Source organism: Ictidomys tridecemlineatus, chromosome X (genome assembly GCF_052094955.1).
Source record: "Ictidomys tridecemlineatus isolate mIctTri1 chromosome X, mIctTri1.hap1, whole genome shotgun sequence".
Taxonomy (NCBI): Eukaryota; Metazoa; Chordata; class Mammalia; order Rodentia; family Sciuridae; genus Ictidomys; species Ictidomys tridecemlineatus.
In genome coordinates this window covers 72,222,754-72,242,434 of record NC_135493.1, presented here as the reverse complement: position 1 = coordinate 72,242,434, position 19,681 = coordinate 72,222,754, and the positions used below count along the sequence as shown (strand labels likewise).

Here is a 19,681-nt window from a genome sequence, read left to right as displayed (position 1 = left end):
TGGGAGGAGCAGTTTGGCCAGGATCAGGGGAGGGGGGCAGAGAGAGAAGTAAGGGAAAATTTGTTGCATGTTTCAAAGGAGAATGGCTTCCGTCCCTGGGCAAGGCCCCTAAGTCACGGACACCTCTGGCCTTTTCTTCTTTGGATTTCACACTCCCAAGCCTCACCGAGGGGTGCCTGGGATGAGCATCTGTGCTAGAGGGAGGAACCTCAGAGTTCCTAATAAACAACCTATGATTGGGGAAGGTGGGGGTAGTGGGGCTGTGTGGGGGTTGGGAGAGGCAATGGGCTGGAAGTGAGGAGACCTGGGTGAGGGCCAGTCCCGGTGAACTCTCTGCGTGACTTGGGCAGTTCCTGTGTCCCCTCTCTGGGCCTCAGTTTTCCCATCCCTCCAATAAGGGGGCTGGACTTCAAGGTCTTTAGACGCCCTAACAGCTTGAAAGATTCCATTCTCTTCTCTGAATCTGCCCAGGGGGAGGCCTTGGGGGCTGGGGCACCGGCAGGGGCTGAGAATTCCATAGCAATTTGCATGTGAAAGCATGTTACTGCCATGGCTATTAGTGTGTGCAGGGGGGCTGAAGACGGGGCAAGGACAGCTAACTGTCAGGCAGGCCGGAAGGGCCCTGGCAGGGGGGGGAGGGGGAGGGGGAGGGGGGGGGAGTGGGCCCTGAGGTGTGCCCAGGAAGGCTGGCCCGCTACACTCAGCATCCAGAAGGGTGAAGCTGCAGGACCTTCCAGCCTCCACTTGGCCATGACATGTCCAGTTCTAGGTCTGGGCTATGAACCAGTGGGTCTGGCCCCTACTGATGCACCAGGATGTTGTGCGGATGTGTGGCTTCAGAGCTGTGTGAGGTGTCGCAGGAGAGAGGCCCCCAGGGAAAGCGGCAGACTGTTAGTGAATTTTTGAGGTCAGCTCTGAACCAGGTCTAAAACTCCCAGGATCATATTTTCCTCAGGGTTATGCCGTCGTTTTAGTAATTGCCTTGTATAAACTTTAGAGTTTGTCAATATAAATATTGTATATATATAGGTTTGTTGTAATCACACACAAGACACACGCTCTGCTGGGGATTCTGGAGAACAAAGCCACAGTGTTTAAGGGCAACCAATTCTTGCTTGTGAGTCAAGGAAGATGGTTCCTAGGGCTGCCTCTGTGGGCACTCCCTGTGTGCCCTTGGGTAAGTCTCTTCCAGCCTCTGAGCTTCTTTCCTCATGAGGGGCTTGGTCAGGAAAGGAGCTCTCAGAAAAGTCCTGGCTCTGTCACTTCTGGCCCCTGATTCCACTCAGATTCCACCTGAGTGGGCATGAGGGCAGCTGGTGAGGTCACCAGCTAGTTCCCATAAGACCTGAAGGATCCCATTCAAATGTGGAGTATTTGGTGCAAGTGTGGATTCCAGGATCTCCCCTCTTTTTCCCTAGAACCCAGAATTGATATGAAGCCTCTCCTTAGGAATCTGGCCAGAGATATGGGAGAAATCTCTTTCCTCCGAAGCCAGGTCTTCACCCAAAACCCTATACCTAGGAGAGGCTGGCTTGGGGGGTCACAGGAATAGGTAAGGGCTGAGGTCAGCTCTTCTGGTCTGGGCAGCTTCTGCTTCCAGTCTTTGGAGTGTTTATCCTGGGGACATTTTGCCCAGAAACCTGGGACCAGGGCTGGAGGAAGCAGGCTGGTATTGGAGCTGCAGGATAACTTCTGTAGATGTTTAGGAACTTTGCAAAGGGCAAGGTGACACATGCCTGTAATCTCAACAACTAGGGAGGTTAAGGCAGAAGGATCACAAGCTCAAGGCCAGCTTCAGCAATTTAGCAAGACCCTGTCTTGAATGTTAAAAAATAATAATAAAAAGGACTAGGGACTTAGCTCAGTGGTAAGCACCCCTGGGTTAAACCTCCAGTACCACACACACAAAAAAGGAACTTTGCAGAAGGTTGGCTTTGGTGGGTGATGAGGGAGGACAAACAGACCTTGGGGTCTACTACCAAAGCAGAAAGAGCTCCCAGGAAGCCCAGCCCCAGAGCCCAAGTATCCCCTCCATTCCTCATGGAAAAAGCAATAGCGACCATTGATTGGTGTCTACTTTGTGCCAGGCATTCAATGTTTGTTGAAAAAAAAGATGAATGAATGAATGAAAGACTAACTTTAGAACCTATGTTCTTAATCTTTGTATCCTCCATTCTGTCTCCCACATTCCCACGAACCAGTTACCACACAAGTGAATCAGAGTTAGCTAAGCATTCAAAGACCTCGTACCCCAGTGCCCAGAGGTGGCATAGAGCAGGTGCTCAGGAAATATTTTCTGAATGAATCAAATACTACTCCCTCATTATCAGACATGGAAATTAAGGCCCAACGAGTCAGGGACCTGCCTGGAAAGGGAGTCATGGAAGAGCAGGGACAGATCCTCAGGTCTCCAGGAACTCAGCCTGGGGCTCTTTCCTCTGTATTAAAAGGTCCCATGGCAAAGTTCTCTCACCTTCCTAGACCCCTTCACAAGTCCCTTATTCCCCCAGCTTGCCCTCTTTACTTTCTCTTTGCCAGCTGAATAATTAACCATTGGAAACAGAAGCTGTCATTATTGTTTTCCCTATGTCCTTAAATTGCTTTCATATTAGGCTCTGTGACCCCCATTTTGGGTGGGGGCTGGTCACTCCCTCAGCAGTCTACAAAGGGGAGTCATCCTAATGGGCACCAGCTGGGGCCCCAACCCTCAGATCCATTGGCCAGCTGTACAGGAGGCCAGCAGCAGATGGGTTAGGAGGGTCCCCAGGCAGGCTGGGGCTGACTCAGCTGGGGTGTCTAGTGGGACTGTGACGTGCCCAGGCAAGATAGGAGGCCAGGCAGGCAGGCAGGCGGGCGGGCCGGATTTCCGAGAGTGACTGATGCTAGTGGCTAGAGGGCCACTTGCTCAGCAGAGCTCAACCTAGGATGGCCTCAGTTGGGCCAGGGTCCTTTCTCGGGTTCTTCAGCCCACCCTGGCCTACTGTGCCAGGCCACATTCATCTGGCTGAGGTGCCTTCTGGGAGCTAAAAATTGACTGGTACAGTAAGGTCACAAGAACTTTGGTCTGGTACTATAAAGCCAGGCCCTTCAAGGAAACTGAGGCCTGGTTAGCACCTGCTGTTTGACTTTATCAGGGAACTGGGTTCAGCCTGCAGAGGAAGCCAGGCAGCCCCACCCTCACCTGGGAAGCATCCTCTATCCCTGACTCACCATTCGCTTGGGCCCAGCTGGGACAGGAAGGAGAGTAGAGGGTGGGGCAGGTCTGGGGGGTGGGGCAGGTCTGGGGCCCGACCAGAGGAGGCTCACACCTCCTGCCTCCAGCTAGCTAGGCTTGGTCCCTCCCTGACCCAGGCCGATGGGAAAAGGGAACTGAGGTGGGGAAAGTTCCTGTTCCTCAATATCTCATTTCCACCTCCCAGAGGCAAGAAGTGGGGGAGTCAGGGGTGAGTCACACCCCTCACTCTTCTATTTGCTTATGGTATATTCAAGGACTAGGCTCGAATCCTAGTGTCCTGTTCAACTGACATCTGTTCTTTGGCAAGCTGCAGCTCCTTGCAGGGTCTCTGTTTCCTCATCTCAAATACAAATAATTCCCCAACTGCCATCCTCACAAGGACACTTTATGAGGTCCAATGAGATAAAGGAGGTAAAAAGTACTTGAAACAAGTGGCAGGGGCTGGCCAGGTGAAAGATGCTATGCCATAAGGGCCTAATAAGCACCAGTGTGATTGGCACAATGTACGTGCCGAGCTTCAACTAGCGCCAGTCACAATGCCCATGCCAGGGAACAGCTAGTCAGTCACAGACCTTCTGGGCTCTCTGATGGACTGCCCCATACTCTTCTTGGCCCTCTCTCTCCCATCTTACTTTACGAACCCACAGCAGACTCCCAGGGTGCCCCAGGAACTCCATCCCCCACCTGTCAGGGGGAGGCAGCTGGTATCCTGGGTGGGGTGGGAGATCACAAAATGACTCTCAGTTGGAGAAGTACAGGATGGGCTCATTCAACCTGGGGCCAGCTCTACCTCAGTTGGAGGCACTAATCTGGCCTAAAACATCCCTGATTAGAGACCCCTCCCCCTACTCCGGCCAGGCCAGGCCCCACTCTGGGCAGGGAGTCAAGCAACAGAGGCCACATCTGATCCAGGCACTTCCTTTGGTTAATGAGAAACCAAATAAACAGCCTCTGCCCCAGCTGGCTCCAGGAGCACCCCAGCCCAGCCCAGCCCAGCCCAGCCCAGCCCAAGCCCAGCCTCCCTTCCCTCTGCCTGCAAGTCCCAGGGCTCTCCTCCCCCTGCCTTCTCCATGCGCTTGCTCCCCACTTCCCGCAGAGGCCTGCCTGCTCCTTGGCTGGTTTGCTGGGGCTTCCTGCTCTGGATCCCTTACTCACCCTCCCCTTCCTTCCTCCTCCTCCTTTCCTCTACTGCCTTCTTACCCATTTTTAGCTGCTGGGATCTCACTTGTCCTCCTCCCCTGACATCTGTCTTAGCATCTCCACAGGGAGTCCCCCCACAAGGCCCACAGGCTCCTCCAGGTTAGAGCAGGATGGCCCTAAGCCCTGCCAGTCTGTGTCTTTGCTGTGGGATCCAGGCCAAACCCTCTTTGGGGCCTTCTCCATACTCTCTGACCCGAGCAAGTTACTCATCAGCTTGTGGGAGGGAGGCTGGGTGCACAGGGCTGCCCTAGCTTGAGGGCTCCCACTACCAGCCAGAAGCCCCACGTAAGCCATGGTGGGGGCTCTGGTGTGGCTGAGCTCTAAAGACAGGTAAAGGGAGATTATCCTGGCTGAGAGGTGGACTGGGCAGCCGGAAACCACCCCAGTGGGCTGCGGCCAAAGCTCAGCTCTTGGGAAGTTATTTCTATCAACCTCCAGGTGTCCTGAGGTGGAATAGGGCTGGGCCTGCTAGCAGGCCCCAGATCTAGCCCCAGCCAGGTGGTGGCAGTACTTGCAGACACACCCAGGTCCCCATGGGAACACTTCCCCCACCAATCATTTCTAGCTGAGCCTGGTGTCAGACTGGGCAGATTTCCATGGCCTGTGCCACAGAGGTGACAGGATGGACACGAGAAAATGGTTTCATGCTCCATGGCAGAACAAGGAGACACAGAAACCTGAGGGAAAGGGGAGCAGCAGGATCATGGGGCACTTGAAATATTTTGCTTGGCTAGGATGGCCACTCTGTTCACATTGCCAGTGACTTGGGACACACGGAATCTCACATATGCACGCATACACACAAATGCACACCGACGCACATGTGCACACTCTCACGCTCCACTCCCCAACATCATGACACCATTTTACACCCATTTCTCCATGTGGTTAATTTTTTTTTTTTTAGTTCTCATTTTTTTTCTAAGAAAAAAGCAACAAGAAAATAATTCGGAGTTTATACAAAACATCTTTACATTATTTTTTTCCAAAAAGACTAGTATTTACACAAATGGCAACAGAAACAAAAAACAAAAAACCCTTCCAACTGCCACCTGGAAGGGGCTGGCTGTTCTGCTCCCTCTCCCACCTGGCACTGGGGTGGGTAGCTGGCTAGGAGGCAGTGTGGAGGTGGATGGTGTAAGGCCAGCTCCTTCCATGGCCGCTCTGGGAGTGCCTGCAAGGCGCACTCAAGTGGCAGTCTGTTAGCGGCTGTGCTGGCAAGGAGCAGGGGTCAAAGTGCACGGCGGGCTGGCCCAGCCTGGGGCAGCCTCTTCCTCTTTCCAGGCTCCAGCCCAAGTCTGGGGAGCAGGGACAGTGGTAGCTGGTTGGGTGGGGGGCACCCAACTATGCTAGAGCCCAGAAAAGGAGCAGACCACCTAGCCTTATACCCGCCTAGGTCTCCACCCTGGGCCTCTGTTTCCCCACCAGGCCGAGGGATGCTGAAGGTGAGGAGAGAACAGGGCTGGGGGAACTCCCAGCTCTGCAGGGCAAATAGCCACCTGGGCACCTCACCTCCCTCCACCCCCCATGAGGTCATCTGCCTGCAGCAGCTCTCCTGTTCCCCAGGCAACAGCCAATTAAGACATTAATTACCGTGAGAGTGAGGGAGGCAGGAGATGCCCAAGAATCCCACAAGGAAGGGATTTTTTTTTTTTTTTGGTGGAAGGGTGGCAGCCACTACCCCATTGCCAGGATCAGCTTTGTAGAAGGAGGGTCAGGAGGGGAGGGCGGGACACCTTGCACAATGGCACTCTCCTCTTCCCTCATGGGCAGGAACGGCCCTGGCCTGCCCTCCCCCCACCCCCCCTGAAATACCAAGGAGCCTATAAAAGAAATGCCGTCCTGTGCTTCCTGGCTGGCCACGTTCTGCCCCAGGCCCTCTTATACTGGGTCAGGCCAGGCTCAGAGAGCCTGGGGAGGGGCTGCCTTGTACATTTTTCCATTTTTCTTCAAAAAAACAGATGAAAATGAGTTGACAGCTAAAAAAATGAACACAAAAGCATTATAAACAGTGATGATAGTGGACGAGCAGTCCTAGGAAAGGGGAAAGGGGGCAAGGGAGGGGGCAGGGCCAGGGGGCCGTCTCCCTGCTTGCTGTCCATCAGCGTCCAACCCTGCCCTCCAAGAAAGGGCGCCCCCACAGAGCCCAGAGGCCTGGCCAGAGGGGGAAGGCACAAGAGCATGGGGGTTGGGGGCACAAACACCCCCCTCCGAAGCCCAGGGGGCAGGGAAAATGGGGGATTATAAAAGCCAAGAAACTACAAAACTAAATACAAAGGTGGGCACAGCTGGCAAGGGGAGGGGCATGGGGGAGAAAGGAGAGGTCCGGTCCAGGCCGTCTGTCCCTCGGGGGCCCGAGGCCCGCTGGGCACTTAGACCTTGTAGTAGATGTTCGCTGGGCTCTGGGGTGGCATCTCCTGGACGATGTAGACCGGATGCCCATAGTCCCCACTCACCTTCTCATAGTGGGGGCAGTAGTTGTTCTCTGTAGTCCGTAAGGGGATGATGATGTCGCTGGGCTCAGTGCCCGCTGTGCTACTACCCCCCTTAGGACTGGCCAGGGTACTAAGCGAGAGGGCAGCCGCCCGCTGCTGTGTGTGTTTGCGGTGCCGCTTGCGTAGCTTTAATAGTAGGACCGTCAGGAAGATGATGATGAGCAGGAAAATGACGCAGCCAGCACCCACGGCTGCAAACAGTGCCACCTTGGAATTGAAGAAGCTGTCGGGGTCCCCACCGCTGCCCCCGCTTGCACCTGGGCCACTCTTCTCTTCCTGGTTCACAGTCTCTGAGGAAGGGGAAGGGAGGGAGGAATGGTTAGTCAGGGGAAGATGGTGCCATTGACACTGATGGCTGTAAATAGTGCTGCCTGGGAGTCAGAAGAAGCCATCGTAGGGCACCCACTGCCATCCACATTTGCTACAGACATGTGGCAGTTTTCAGGGTGGGCCCAGATTAGGTTTCTTCTGAGACGGGGCCTGAGAGGGCACTGGAGCATATACACTTACCGTGCTTGCCATCAGAGTCACCCTGGGAGCCCCGACCAGGGGCCTGTGTGGCTGTCTTGACAGTGTTGTCTGCCTCCTTGCTGGGCCGGCTAGTAGTCAGCTGCTCAGGTGTCACAGCATTGGGATCTGAGGGCAGGGATAGGACAGATGAGAGGGAGGGGTCCTGCCAGCATAGATGCCCTTGGTTATCTAAATGTGAGACCTTAGCTACTTTAACCCGGTCCTCCTCCCCCACTCCCAACACCCCAGCCAGCCAGAAATATGCATTCCAAACGCTTAACTGGACCCTCACACTGGCCACTCACCTTGCCCAACCTTCATGACAATCTTCATAGTACGTGTACGGCATACACCCCCCTCACGGTTCTCTAGTCCCTCCAAGCTCCCATTGGATGTTGCTGTGGGAAAGCCAGAGAAGTCAGAGAAGTCAGGAAGAAGGGAATGTCTCCCTGCATTACCCAGAAACCTCAAAGCTGCCTCAGCCAACAGAGATGGAACTGGGAGTAGGGAGTGGCAAGCAGCTTGTAAACCTTTCTACGTCCCTCCCTCCCACGAGGAACACTGTAATCCAGCCCAGCCAGGCTAAGAATGAGTCCTTCCCCAAGAGGCAGTGCTCCTCTCCCATGCCCAGGCCTTGGTCCCTCTTTTTTCAGGGACAACATTAAGAGATGCCTTCCCACTAAGAGATATTGCTCAGAGGCAAAGCAATTAAACCTGGCATCACGAGAGAGGCTTCTACGTGGACTGGAAGAAATTCAAGATCAGAAGAACCAGATATAGGTTTGGAGTCCCAAACCTATATCTAACTCCCCATGTGACTGAAGGTCCCTTGGTGGCCTCAGTTACCTGATAAGAAAAAGGCAGAAGTTGCTTGGTCCCAAAGGGCTCTGCCAACTCTGCCATTCCCAAGATTAGATCTTAGGTGGACAAGAAAAGGAGAGAGAAAGCAACAGGAATTGGAGGCCTCTCCCACCCAATCTTTGGTGCCAAGGCAAGCTGGCGGCCGGCCACACAGGGAATGCTGGGGCCAGAATTCCAAGGCCAGGCTAGGAGGGGAGCACGCCTGTCTTCAAAGGGTAGGACCTGAACTGTGTGTGGTTTCATTGCACCACTTAGAAGCTTCCACTGGGGCAGGAGGGAAGAGAGCCACACAATGTGGGAGGACTCACAGGTAATGTAGTAATCATGGTGCTTTTTGAACTCCAGGCCCATGTAGTTTGGGCTGAACTCCTGGAACTTGATGGTAAAGCGGATTTCCTGTTCCGGTCTGTTGCAGGTGACCAGCACATTGGGATCCAGCACAGTGCTGCAGGCAGCCGCCTGCTCTGGCCGCACCAGGTACAGCTTGTAGTACTCGTAGGGCCGCCCTGCTTCTGCTCGGGGGCAGATGATGTCCAGCTTATCTCCAATCTTCGGGTAGATCACCAAGCCTTTCCCACTGAGGAACCTGCCCAGAAAGGAGGAGGTGGTCAGCTTCAGGGTTGTAGGGGCCCAGACCAGCCCAAAATGAAGGGAACTGGCAATGAGGGCCCGGCTGGGCCTTCTGGGTGGGGATATGGAGAGTAGGCCTTCTGCCCTTCCCCCATCCTCAGGCTGGGGGTGGGGAGAGAGAACCACACTGCCAGCAGGGTGTGGAAGGGGTGGCCCATGGGCAAGGCTGCCAGTCTTTGAGTGCTTGGCAGGGTGGGGCACTGCCTGGCTGGGGGAGCCCTTTGTCCTAATGTGGCATTTCCGCAGGGGGCTGACGTGGCCAAATGGGCTGAGTACCAAGGTGTCAGGCCCAGGCTGTCTGGAGGTGGCAACCTTGTCCCCCCCGCCTCCCTAACACATTCACATTCCTTCATGGTCACTGCTACCTTCTCTCCTGTCTCCTACATACACATACACACACACACACACACACACACACACACACACACACACACACACACAGAGCAAGCCCACACATGCCTTCACTCCCACCCCCGCAGCTCCCAGCTCAAAGCTGGGGGAGCTCAACCTGTCTGGGACCCATGCCTTTTCCCCCATCTTTATTAATCTTGGGTGTGATGAGGAGATAGGAATAGGCATTGCCTTGAGCCAACGGATGATAGTCACAGTATCTGGCCAGGTGCAACTCCATGAATGTCCTACTGGTGACCCACCCCACTCCCATAATAAAAGAGCCTGAATCCACAAATAGCCAGTTTCACTCCTAAGAAGAACAGAGGGAGGGGGAGAAGGGGCCCGACCCAGAGACATCAAATCACATAAGACAGGGCCCCAGGAACCCCATTCATCTGTGTTTTGACCCCTCACCTCCACATTGCTCCCATTCCACATCCTGAGAGTAGACAGACAGATGCCTTTTGAGCCGGGGTTCATGCTGTAATCTAGGAGGCCAGGCACCAGAGTATAACAGGGAAGGGTGGCTGTCAACGGCCACTTATGCGTTCGACTCTGTCTTTGCCTAAGCACAGTAAGAAGGCAGAGCTCCCCATTTCTGAGCCTAGGCAGGTGAGAGCTGAGAGTGCAACAGTAGCATGTAGAAAAAAAGAATAGACTTGGGAATGATATGGCAATGCTAGGGCCTGACTAGAACCGTGGCCTTGGATGAGCTGCCTGATCTCTCTGAGCTTCAGTTTCCTCACGTGTAAACTGGGGGTGGTAGGAGCCCCTATCTCCCAGGGTTGTAGTGGAGAGAAGAGGCAGCATCTGGAGAACACCCTGCACATAGTAGGCACTCAGCAGTTCCAAATCCTTCTTAGCAATAATCTGCCAACAGGCAGAGATCAGGCACTAACACTAAGTACCCCTGAGCCTAGTCTTGTTTCTTAGACTGGAAATAGGAAGAGAAGAAACAGCCCCACTGTCAAGGACTTTATTGTTTGGTTTGGCCCAGAAAAGGCCCACACTCTAGCTAGTGAAAGATAACCCTAGGCTAGCTGTAGGTTACTTGTGAGGATGGTGTTTCAAGCAGCAAGGGCTAAATAGAGGCAGTCGAGGGAAAAAAAGAGATGGCTCAGAGATGGTCAGAGATGGTTCCATAGAAAGGGCAGGATGAAGGTGGATCCTGTGTGAACAATAAGAATCCAACACGCAGCAAGAGTGGACAGCAGTGGATGGGACAGGGGAAAGATGAAAGAGGTGGAAATGATCAGCTAGGGCCAGACCGAAAGGCCTCAAGGGCCAGGACAAGCAGGGTGGGTTTCATTCCCCTGGTGATAAAAACCCTCTAACAGGGTAGTGGAGGGCTTAAGGTAGTGCTTAAAAAGGAGAAGGAGACAGACATGTTGCCCAGCTGTGTTGGCCAAGGGCACCAGTTCACGTGCTCCTATGATCATCTGGGAAGAGAGTGGTTCCATTTTCTGAAGGCTCATGACACACAGTGGGAACAAACAATGAGGGACTACTGGGAGATCTGAGCAAATGCCTTCACATTGCCAAACCCTGTGTCCTCATCCACAGGAGGGAACTCATCAAGTGGATGGAGTAGATGAAGAAAAGCAGCCCTCCTTCCTTGCCACATGATGCTCCACCAAGCTGGGAGCTGCCATCTTGATGCTTAGGAGGGTAAATGCCAGAAAGGAAGTAGGCATGGGACGGAGGCCCAAATGAACATTTGAGAGGAAATGCCCCTCTCCATGTACCATGCAAAGCCCACAAGTTTCACTGAAGTTTTTATAGTTCCCAAGGCATTTGTCACTTTCCAGTGCCCACACTGGTTCTATCCAGATGGCAGGAACAGACAATTTCTAAACATCTTAGAGCCCAAAGAAACTTTAGAGACTTCCAGAGATCAGATGAATGTTCCCACTGAGGAGAGAGGTGTTCAAAGTCAACTAGAGGGGCCAGAAGCCAACCAGGATGATAATCCCTAGAGGTCTAAGAGAACCTAAAACATTGGTTGTACCTCAAAAAGTCACAGCAGGTACTGGAAAGAGAAACAGGCCAATCTTTCTTTTTTACTTCTTTCTTTCTTTCCTTCTTTTTCTTTTTCTTTTTGTGGTGCTGGGAATTGAACTCAGGGCTTTGGGCATGTGAGGCAAGCGCCCTACCAACTGAACTATATCCCCAGGCCCCAATTTGCCTTTCTAACCACTTGGCCCTGGCTTACTCACCTAGGAGAATTGTTTGTCCTGGTGCAGTCTGCCATTGCCACCCAGGCTCCAGAAGCCCCAGATGGAACAATTCTACTCAGTGTTCTACCTTGAACCTAAGGACATCGAGGAAACAGAAGTCTACAAGGTAGGGATGTGGGGGGGGGCACTATTGCTCCCAATACCCCTCAGTCTTGCCAACCTCAGTGAACAAACTTCATAAATATTCATTAGTTTATTTGCATAGAAGCTGGCAGAGGGAAACTCACCTTCCCCTAAATTGTGGAAAGGCAGGGGAGTCTGATGAGACCTGATGTCCCAGACCCTAATCGCCCCCATGGGTAGCTGCTTAGCATCTCCCCCTGCCCCAGCACTGGGCAAACTTCATCTTGGCCTGTGAGAAGCCCAAGAAAGTGCGAGGGAGCACCAAGAGTGGACATTGAGAGTAAAGTCCTAAGCCAGGAGCAATGTTAATGACACTTTATAGGGAGACCCTCTATGTCTCTCCTTTTTCTTACCAGGTTAGGAGTAGGAGAGGAGAAGGAAAACATGTCTCTAAGTTAAACTCTTTATCCTCCACACCTTTCAAGGACTATTAACGCCCCCCCCCATTATTGAGCCAAGCTTTCCTGCCTGGGGCCACCCCCAGACAAAGCCCTTTTCTGGAAAATAAGGGGATTGACATGGCCCAGCAGGAAGCCTGAAGCAGGTCGCCATGGTAACCCCTGAAGCCTTTGCTCCCTAGCCTCTGATAGCCTGAGGACCCCAGGGAGCCACCCCAGGGTGTAAAAGGACTGGGGGAGGCAGCCAGGACTATTCTGGCTCCTGTCTTATGGTTGGCCCCTTCCCATCTAGGGTAGCCCAAATCCCTCCCTCAGCCATTCTACTGAGCTTACAGGTAGTATCATGATTGCTCAAAAGAAGCCTGGTATATGAAAAGCCTAGAGGATCTGGGGACAGCAACCTTCAAGGCCCTGGACTGGTCAGAAACCAATGTCTCCCTGCCCTCCCCTCATGTATCTTCTGTCCGTAAGAGGCCTTCTCCACCCTTTTGCAGATGATCTATAGGGGGAGATCTTGCAGCAGGGACAGAAAGCTGCCTGAATACCACTGGGTCTAAACTCCCTTGCCTCCCACCCTTCCCTCAGGCTCCAGCGACTCAGGGTCATCAGAGAATGGCGAAGGTGGAGTCTGATGGAAGACCATGCAAATGCAAGCTCAGAAGAAGATCTGAGCCACATACAGCCTTGATTTGGTGACCTACCACTACTGTGCCTGTTCCCCTAGGGTGGCAAGACCACTGGAAGACGGACCCCAAGCCAGAGCTCAAGTCTGCTCTCATCTCAGCTAGGGTGGGGAGCCCCCAAATTAAAGGCTCCTCTTTCACTCCCCCAACTCCACCCAGCCCCCGAGGCAGCAGGAGCAGGCCTGGCATGTCCCAGCAGTGCCCGCCCAGGCGTGGGTGGGCAGGAACAGCAGCTGGGTCCTGGCACATACACAGCTCTGTCGGAGGCAGGGAAGCCAGGAGAGTCCCAGAGGAAGCCACCCTCACCACCTACATGAACTATGGCCACCCCTCTGCCCCAGCTGGCCAAAACTAGTGTCCACTGGGGAAGGCTTAACACCACCTCCAGGTTGTTTGCTCTCCATGGTGTCCCTGAGAGGAAGACAGATTCCTGGCCCAGAGCTACTCAGAGCTCATGGGGGAGTGCCACACTGCTAGCTGGCTGCCTGGGATTCAGGTGGCCCCAGCAGGCTGCCCTGGGAGGTAGCCTAGGGAGTTAAATGAGGAAGCTGGAGCACTCCTTATGTTACACAGGGCCTGAGTCACAAGGGTAGATGCATGCCTACCTTTGAGGTGAGAGTGGAAGCCAGGGGCAGCAGGGGGCCAGCACCTCTGTCGGAGCCCTACCTCAAATTCTTGTGTTTCCTAGATTCCGGGGCAGCAGGATGATGTGGAAAGAATAGCATACAGCACAGCTCTGTCCCCTTAGACAAGTCACCAACTGATCTCAGACAAGTCACTTCGCTTTGCTGGGCATATGCCCCCTTATTTGGAAAATGGGACCAATACCTACTCCCCGGGGCTGTGGGGAGCATCCGATGAGATTACAGAGAGGAGACTATGTGGTAAGGAGCAAGGTGCTGCCTGCCTGTTAGATAGCATGCCAACCAGTGTCGTTTTGGAGTAGAAAATGCTCACACCCCTGGCTGCTAGCTCCCAGATGCAAAACCACTACAATACAGAAGACAAAAATAACGCACCCAGTAGGGGCTTCGAAGGTTCACAGGGCCAAGATTCCAGAATAGGCTGGTGAGCATCCCCCACCTCAGCTCCACTAATAATCACAGGGTGGACCCTCCCCCAAACCTGGAGTTCCCATGGCAACCAGCAGCCTCCTGACTAGCCTGTTCTCCCCACACTCCTAACCCCAGAAAACAGCGATGCACAGTAGTATCCAGGAGTACCTATTTACCTGAGCTGGGGATGCGACAGAGAGCTCAAAGGAAGAAAAGGAACCCTCAATTCAGCCCTCACCCACACCTCACAGGCCCTTCTTGCCCTTGCCTGGCTGCCCTGGGTAGGGATAGAGAGGCAGAGCAACTGGCAACTTTAATAAACTGCTGGGTTCCCATCACTCTTAGGCCCCCACCTGTGGCCAATCAGCCAGAGTAGAAGAGGTCAGGTCTCTAGCCACCCCGGAAAGGGGCCCCTTGAGCTGGCCTCCCCAGGACTGTGAGCTACAACAGCTGTGAGGGGGCTGGGACCAACACTTTGGCTTGTAGCAGGCAAGCAAGAATTGGGGTCTGCAGCTGCCCCCACCCATGCTGGAGTCAAGGGTCCCACATGTCAAGCTGAACCCCCACCCCCACATAGGGAAGGTTTGTAATGTGATCTCAGGCACATTCCCCCCTCCCTGGAAGTGGGGGAACCTGAGTGGGGGGCAGGAAGGGGTCAGAACAGAACTGAGAGACTGAACTGCAGCAGCTGGACTTGGCTGAGGACTCAAGTGTGAGGCCTGCCGGCTGCCCCAAGGTCTGGGGGGGGGGGAAGAGGCTGGGGGAGGGGGCCGCTCTGGGACCATTTAGATCACAGCCCCGGACTCAGGCGTGTAGACACACACTCTGATTTCTACCAAACTCGAGAAGGACCAAACCCATCTCCCCACTCAGTACTCTTGGGGCAAATCTGACAGAAGGGGCCCAGGAGGTAGCAGCTCTTGCCACCCAGGGACTGCCACCCCCCGCCCCAAGTCTCCAGCACCAATTTGGGACAGAAGCTGGGAGTCTCGAGCCAGCCCATCCAGCTCCCCTTTTCAGTTCAGGCTGGGGATGTGTGCGCCCTGGAACCTGAAAGCAGACCCCCAGCCCCATCACTTCTTTATTTTGATTTTTTCCCAATGAGGAAGCAATTAAGCAGGGTTTATAGGCACTGGGAGATTTTTTTGTTGAGGGGTGGGGGGTGCCAGCTCCTGACAGGGCTTAGGAGAGAGACCAAAAGCCAGGAGAGGAAGAGAGGAGGGAAGAGAGAAAATGAGCCTGCGAGGGAGAGCACGGGCATGTGCGAGAAACAAAAGGACTTGAGAAAAAGAGGCAGAGAGTGACTAAGAGTGAGAAGGAGTGTGAGAAAGAGGGAGAGCAGGCGAGCCGAGCTGGAGAGGGGAGGTGAGCGCTGCTCATGGAGGGTGTGAGAGGACGACCGACATGGGCCAGGGAGGGAGAACTCGGGCAGGAGGTACAGAGGGAGAGACAGAGAGAGACTGTTTATTTGAAAGGCTGTGGCAGCCTGCGGGTTGGGCGCGGTGGCAGAAGCAGCCCCCAGAGCTTGAGTGGAGCCCAGGGCAGTGCCTCCCTCCTGTGCTCTTGCCCCCCCCCACCCCGCGCCAACACACGCAGACGGCGGCTACATTCCAGACCCCTGAGCGTACATGGAACTCTGGGGGGGGGGAGCGCACTAGGATCAGTCCCCGACCATTCCCAGGATCTGCTCAATTACAGGATGGAATTCGGGCAGGTTCTACTGAGTCCACTACCACCCCCCATCCCCACCCCAAACCTGTGAACCGGTCCAGAGCACTAAAGGCTCAGAACACACAAAAAAATGGGGAAGCTCCAGGAGAGATCTTGTTTCTTCCAGCACCCCCAACTCTGCAGGAGGACTCCTTTCCAGCTGTGGAGCTGCATGCTATCTCTGGTTAGAGACCCGAGAGAGCAATTAGGTCACTCCCATGAGCCCCTAGGATGGGCTACCCCAGGCAGATTTCAACTCTCCAGGCTCCAGAGAGCATTTCCAGCTTCCATCCTTACAGGGGGTAACTGAGCACTTCACACAACCTTTTCCCCTGGGCTCTGCAATCCAGGGTCCCCAGACCACTTTGAGCCTCTGCGGTTAGAAGAGCACAGCACTCCATTTGGTTTCTAGGTAGGGAGAAATTCTTGCCAGTCTCTTTCCTTGTACCAAAGCAGAATTGTCCACCCTGACCCTAGTTTAGCCATCCCACCGACCAGTAGTAAGAAGCCTATCTTAACCCAAGAAAAGAACTAAAGAAGCCACTTTCTCCCACTCCAGGGTTGAGAAATGCTCGGCCCCTGGAAACCAAGAGGCCACGGCAGACAGGGGCCTGGGAAGTTAGCTGGGAGCCCGCAATAGTGGACAGTGAAAATTCCAGATACAGGGGTTGGAGAGGAGGGATGGGGCAGGTCAAAGCCCCCAGTTTTCCCTTGTGTGGGGTTGTCCACACACTGCCAGGACCTCCAGAAAACTGGAGGGCGATTTTGACCCCGGGTTCCAACGAAAGTCCTGCAAGCCAAAAGAGAAAAAGGTCCAGAGGTCACCACAACAGCCCCAGCGACTCCCCACTAACAGCGCAGAAACCACTGAGCCACCGCCCTGAAAGGTGTGTGTGTGTGTGTGTTGTTTGGAGGTGAGAGAGAGTTGTGGAGGGAAGCAGAAGAAAGAAAAGAAAGGATCTCCTTTATATCCCCCCCCCAATCCCTTAAAAAAAGCTAAATGCAGCTCCCCAATCTCGGGGACACAGAGTAGGGGACCAAAGGAACCTGCCTGGGCAGGAATCGCTCGTTCCCCACCCACCTCCCTCGCCCACTCGGCCGCCACTCTTCGCCCCGGCGGGCCCTCGAAGAAGCTCTGCTGCCGGCTCCATTGGACCCCCGACGGGCGCTGGATCGACCCCCCCCCCCAACAAACAACCCCTCTCCCACTCCGCCCCTCTCCACCCGCCGCCTTTGTGAGCCTGGGAGCGGCGCCCGCCTTTCTACCGCCCCGGCAGGGAGGGGGGGTACAAGAAGAGACGGCAAAGCAAAAAGCCAGGGAGGCAAACAGGGAAGAAAGAAATGAAAATGGGAGAAGCTGGAGTGGGGATACAGGCGCTGCCACTCGCCCCAGGCGCCGGGTCCCGCGCCGCGTTACCCCCACAGCTAAACAAATGAGGAACCTGTGTTCTGGCCTCATCCCCCACCCAGGTCAAGCTTGCCTCCGGAGCGGCTCTCGGAGAAAACCACCACGTTCCCAGGGGCCCTGGAGGGGACTGCGTTCTCTCTCCCACCCAGCATCGGGTGCGCTCTTGAGCGCCCGGACTCCCCAGTTCTGCCTGGTGCGATCATCTCCTCTTGATCCGGGACGTGCGGAGGCGAAGGCTGGGAAGCCGAGGGGTCACAAGTACCCCCACCCCACCGCACCCCGCCGCACCCTGCCCCGCCTGCCTGCAAGAAAACACTAGAAAAAGCAGGAGACAAAATGGGGCGCCGCTCCTCCTCCGAACACCTCCTCACACGCACTCGGGGGCGCGCGGCCTCACCCTAGAGTGCCTCCAACCCCCAGGGATCAGAGCAGATAAGTTACTCACTTGGGGTTGAGGGAGCTCCAGGATACGGGCTCCAGGTTCTTGGCCAGCGGCGTGGCGAGCCGGCACAGCGCCAACACGACCATCGCCACAAGCCACTTGCCGAGCCAACGCTGCCCAGGCCGGGCCATCTTCCCGGGGGCAGGCTGCACTTCGGAATCCCCTGGCGTCTCCTCAGCAAAGCTCGCCTCGCTTTCCCGTGCTGCGCTGTGCTTTGAGCCACTCAGGCGCCCATCCTCCGCAGCCGCCGGCCTTGAAGTGCTCCCCTCCCGCCGGCTTCGGTGTAGCTCTTCTCCGCCCGGCCGGCCAGGAGGACTCACTGGGAAGGCGCCCCCAACCCGAGCATGGGCTGCGGCCTCCGAGGACTAGCTCCCCTGGCCTCTCTGCCGCACGAGGCGTGACGGGGGCTCTGCGCCCCCGGGTGATTCCGCCTTGTTCTGCTCGGCTCCCCGAGAGAGTTTGGGACTGTGCGCCCTCTCCCCGACGGGGTCTCCCCGCGGAGGATCCGGAGCCTGCCCCGACGCCTCGACCGTCCTGGGATTGGCGGCCCTGGGAAGAAGTGGGGGTATCCCCACAAAATGAGCTCGGTCCCCAGGCTCCCGAATGGGTCGCCCTGACACGGGCTCCGTTCCTCCGGGCCACACTGGGACTCCGGGCTGCGCGCCCCCCGACAGCTTCGACTTCAGCGCGGGCCCCGCTCAGTGTACTTAAAAGAGCGGGGAGACGCTGCCGAGCGAGCCAGTCCCATCAGTTTGCGCCTTTGAAGCCTCAGCCGGGTAGCCCGGCAGCCCGGTCGCCGAGTCCTTGCTCCCCGGCAATTAAGCCCTAGGGTCTGCGGCCGGAGCGAGCCTCACACACCTCCCACTGCTGTCCAGCGCGCATAGACTCCCTCCGCTGCCGCTGAGCTGTCTACTCCCCTGCTCAGGCGAACGCAAGGCCAACCCTGCTCTTTCTAGCCAATAGCAAGCTCCGTGGCGGGGTCCTTGCCCTATGCCACGCCCTCTTAGCAGGAAGGGGGCGGGGTTTCAGGGAGCTCTTAAGGACGCCGCGCTGCCGATGGCACCAATCTGAATGTGCGGCTCATGCGGTTAGGGTTGGGTTCTGCTTAGCTCGGTTCCCAGTTCCCAGAGCGCTCTGCCCGTGGGAAGTTGGCGCTTCTCGAGAGCTGCCGGCCTGTTCTCCTCCTTGCACATCCAGTCAAAACCCTGACCCACTGACCTAGGCCAGACAAGCCCTATCCCAAGTACCCCAGGAAACTACAGTACTTCCATCATTTTCTTTACACACACATTCGCGCGCGCGTGCGCGCGCGCGCGCGCACACACACACACACACACACACACACACACACACACGTCCTGAAGTCTTACTCTGGGCCCACCACCATGGCAAGGACTGCCTATTTGCTCCTCATCCCATCTCACATAGGGGCTCTGGTGGGCCTTCCTCCTTCTGCTCTTGAAATGCACTGTGTCTGCACTGAACATAACAAAAGTGGTAGCAGTGGGTGGTGGAGGCTCAAGTACTGGGTGGGCAAGGATTGTTTGCTCCCTGTCCAGTCTCACGAAGGGCTCTGTGCTGGGGTGGGCTTTCCTTCTGTCCTAGAAGTGCGCCTTGAGCCTGCTCTGAACATAACAAAAGCGATAACAGTGGGTGGTGGGACAAAAGTACTGGGTGAGCAAGGACAGCCTGTCTGCTCCTCCAACAGGTCTCACGTGGGGCTCTGGTGAGCTTTCCTCCTTCCACCCTGGAAATGCACCCTCGGCTTGCGGTCGTAGTGGGTGGTGAAGATTCAGGAAATGTACCAGGTCCGTAGGGGCAAGGGAGTTTTTTGCACCGGGATACCAGGCCTTCAGAACATTAGCTTTGAGGGGGAGCCTTGTGGAGTCCCTGGACACAGAATTAGTATCCTGCTCTGTCTGAAGGCGCCGGGGAGGCCCCAGAATAAGCAAGCGGGGATAAGAAGGCACCTCAATAAAGACCTCACAGGGACTGGGGATTATAGTTCGGTGGCAGAGCGCTTCCCTAGCACGCATAAAAGTCCTGGGTTCGATCCCCCCCCCCCAGAAAGACAAGACTAGAAAACGACAGCTCGAGAGGCAAAGGCGCAGGGCAGGGTCCTTTTGAAAAAAGCAAAAGCAGGCATGCTGGCCCTGAGATGCCGGAGTCCAGCCTCTCCCGGCCTCACCACACCATCTGGGTCTTTGTCTCTAAGCCCTAGCCCATTCTCGCCGCCCCTCCTTGCCTCTTTGCTTATAACTTGGCTCATTCCCATAGCTCAGACCCTCCTGGTCCGACCCA

At 55.4% G+C, this 19,681-nt stretch overlaps 1 protein-coding gene across 1 annotated transcript; it reads right to left on the bottom strand.

The window, feature by feature from the left end:
* Positions 1-5,382: 5,382 nt before the first annotated feature.
* Efnb1 (ephrin B1) lies at positions 5,383-18,305 on the bottom strand. The gene is made up of 5 exons (XM_005340159.5): positions 17,384-18,305; positions 8,610-8,887; positions 7,746-7,838; positions 7,441-7,566; positions 5,383-7,220 (listed from the first exon to the last, which is right to left on the bottom strand). Exons 1-5 carry the CDS (start codon positions 17,509-17,511, stop codon positions 6,808-6,810), a joined length of 1,038 nt encoding a protein of 345 aa, XP_005340216.1. The 5' UTR covers positions 17,512-18,305; the 3' UTR covers positions 5,383-6,807.
* Positions 18,306-19,681: the final 1,376 nt, after the last annotated feature.

What these genes read in the sequence shown, in the direction of transcription:
- Efnb1 (XM_005340159.5), bottom strand. Translation starts at nt 17,511, where the DNA reads ATGGCCCGGCCTGGGCAGCGTTGGCTCGGCAAGTGGCTTGTGGCGATG. An exon ending in CCATGATTACTACATTACCT is followed by an intron (nt 7,839 to 8,609) that starts GTGAGTCCTCCC and finishes GCTTTCCCACAG; the next exon opens with CAACATCCAATGGGAGCTTG. An exon ending in TGACTCTGATGGCAAGCACG is followed by an intron (nt 7,221 to 7,440) that starts GTAAGTGTATAT and finishes CCCCTTCCTCAG; the next exon opens with AGACTGTGAACCAGGAAGAG.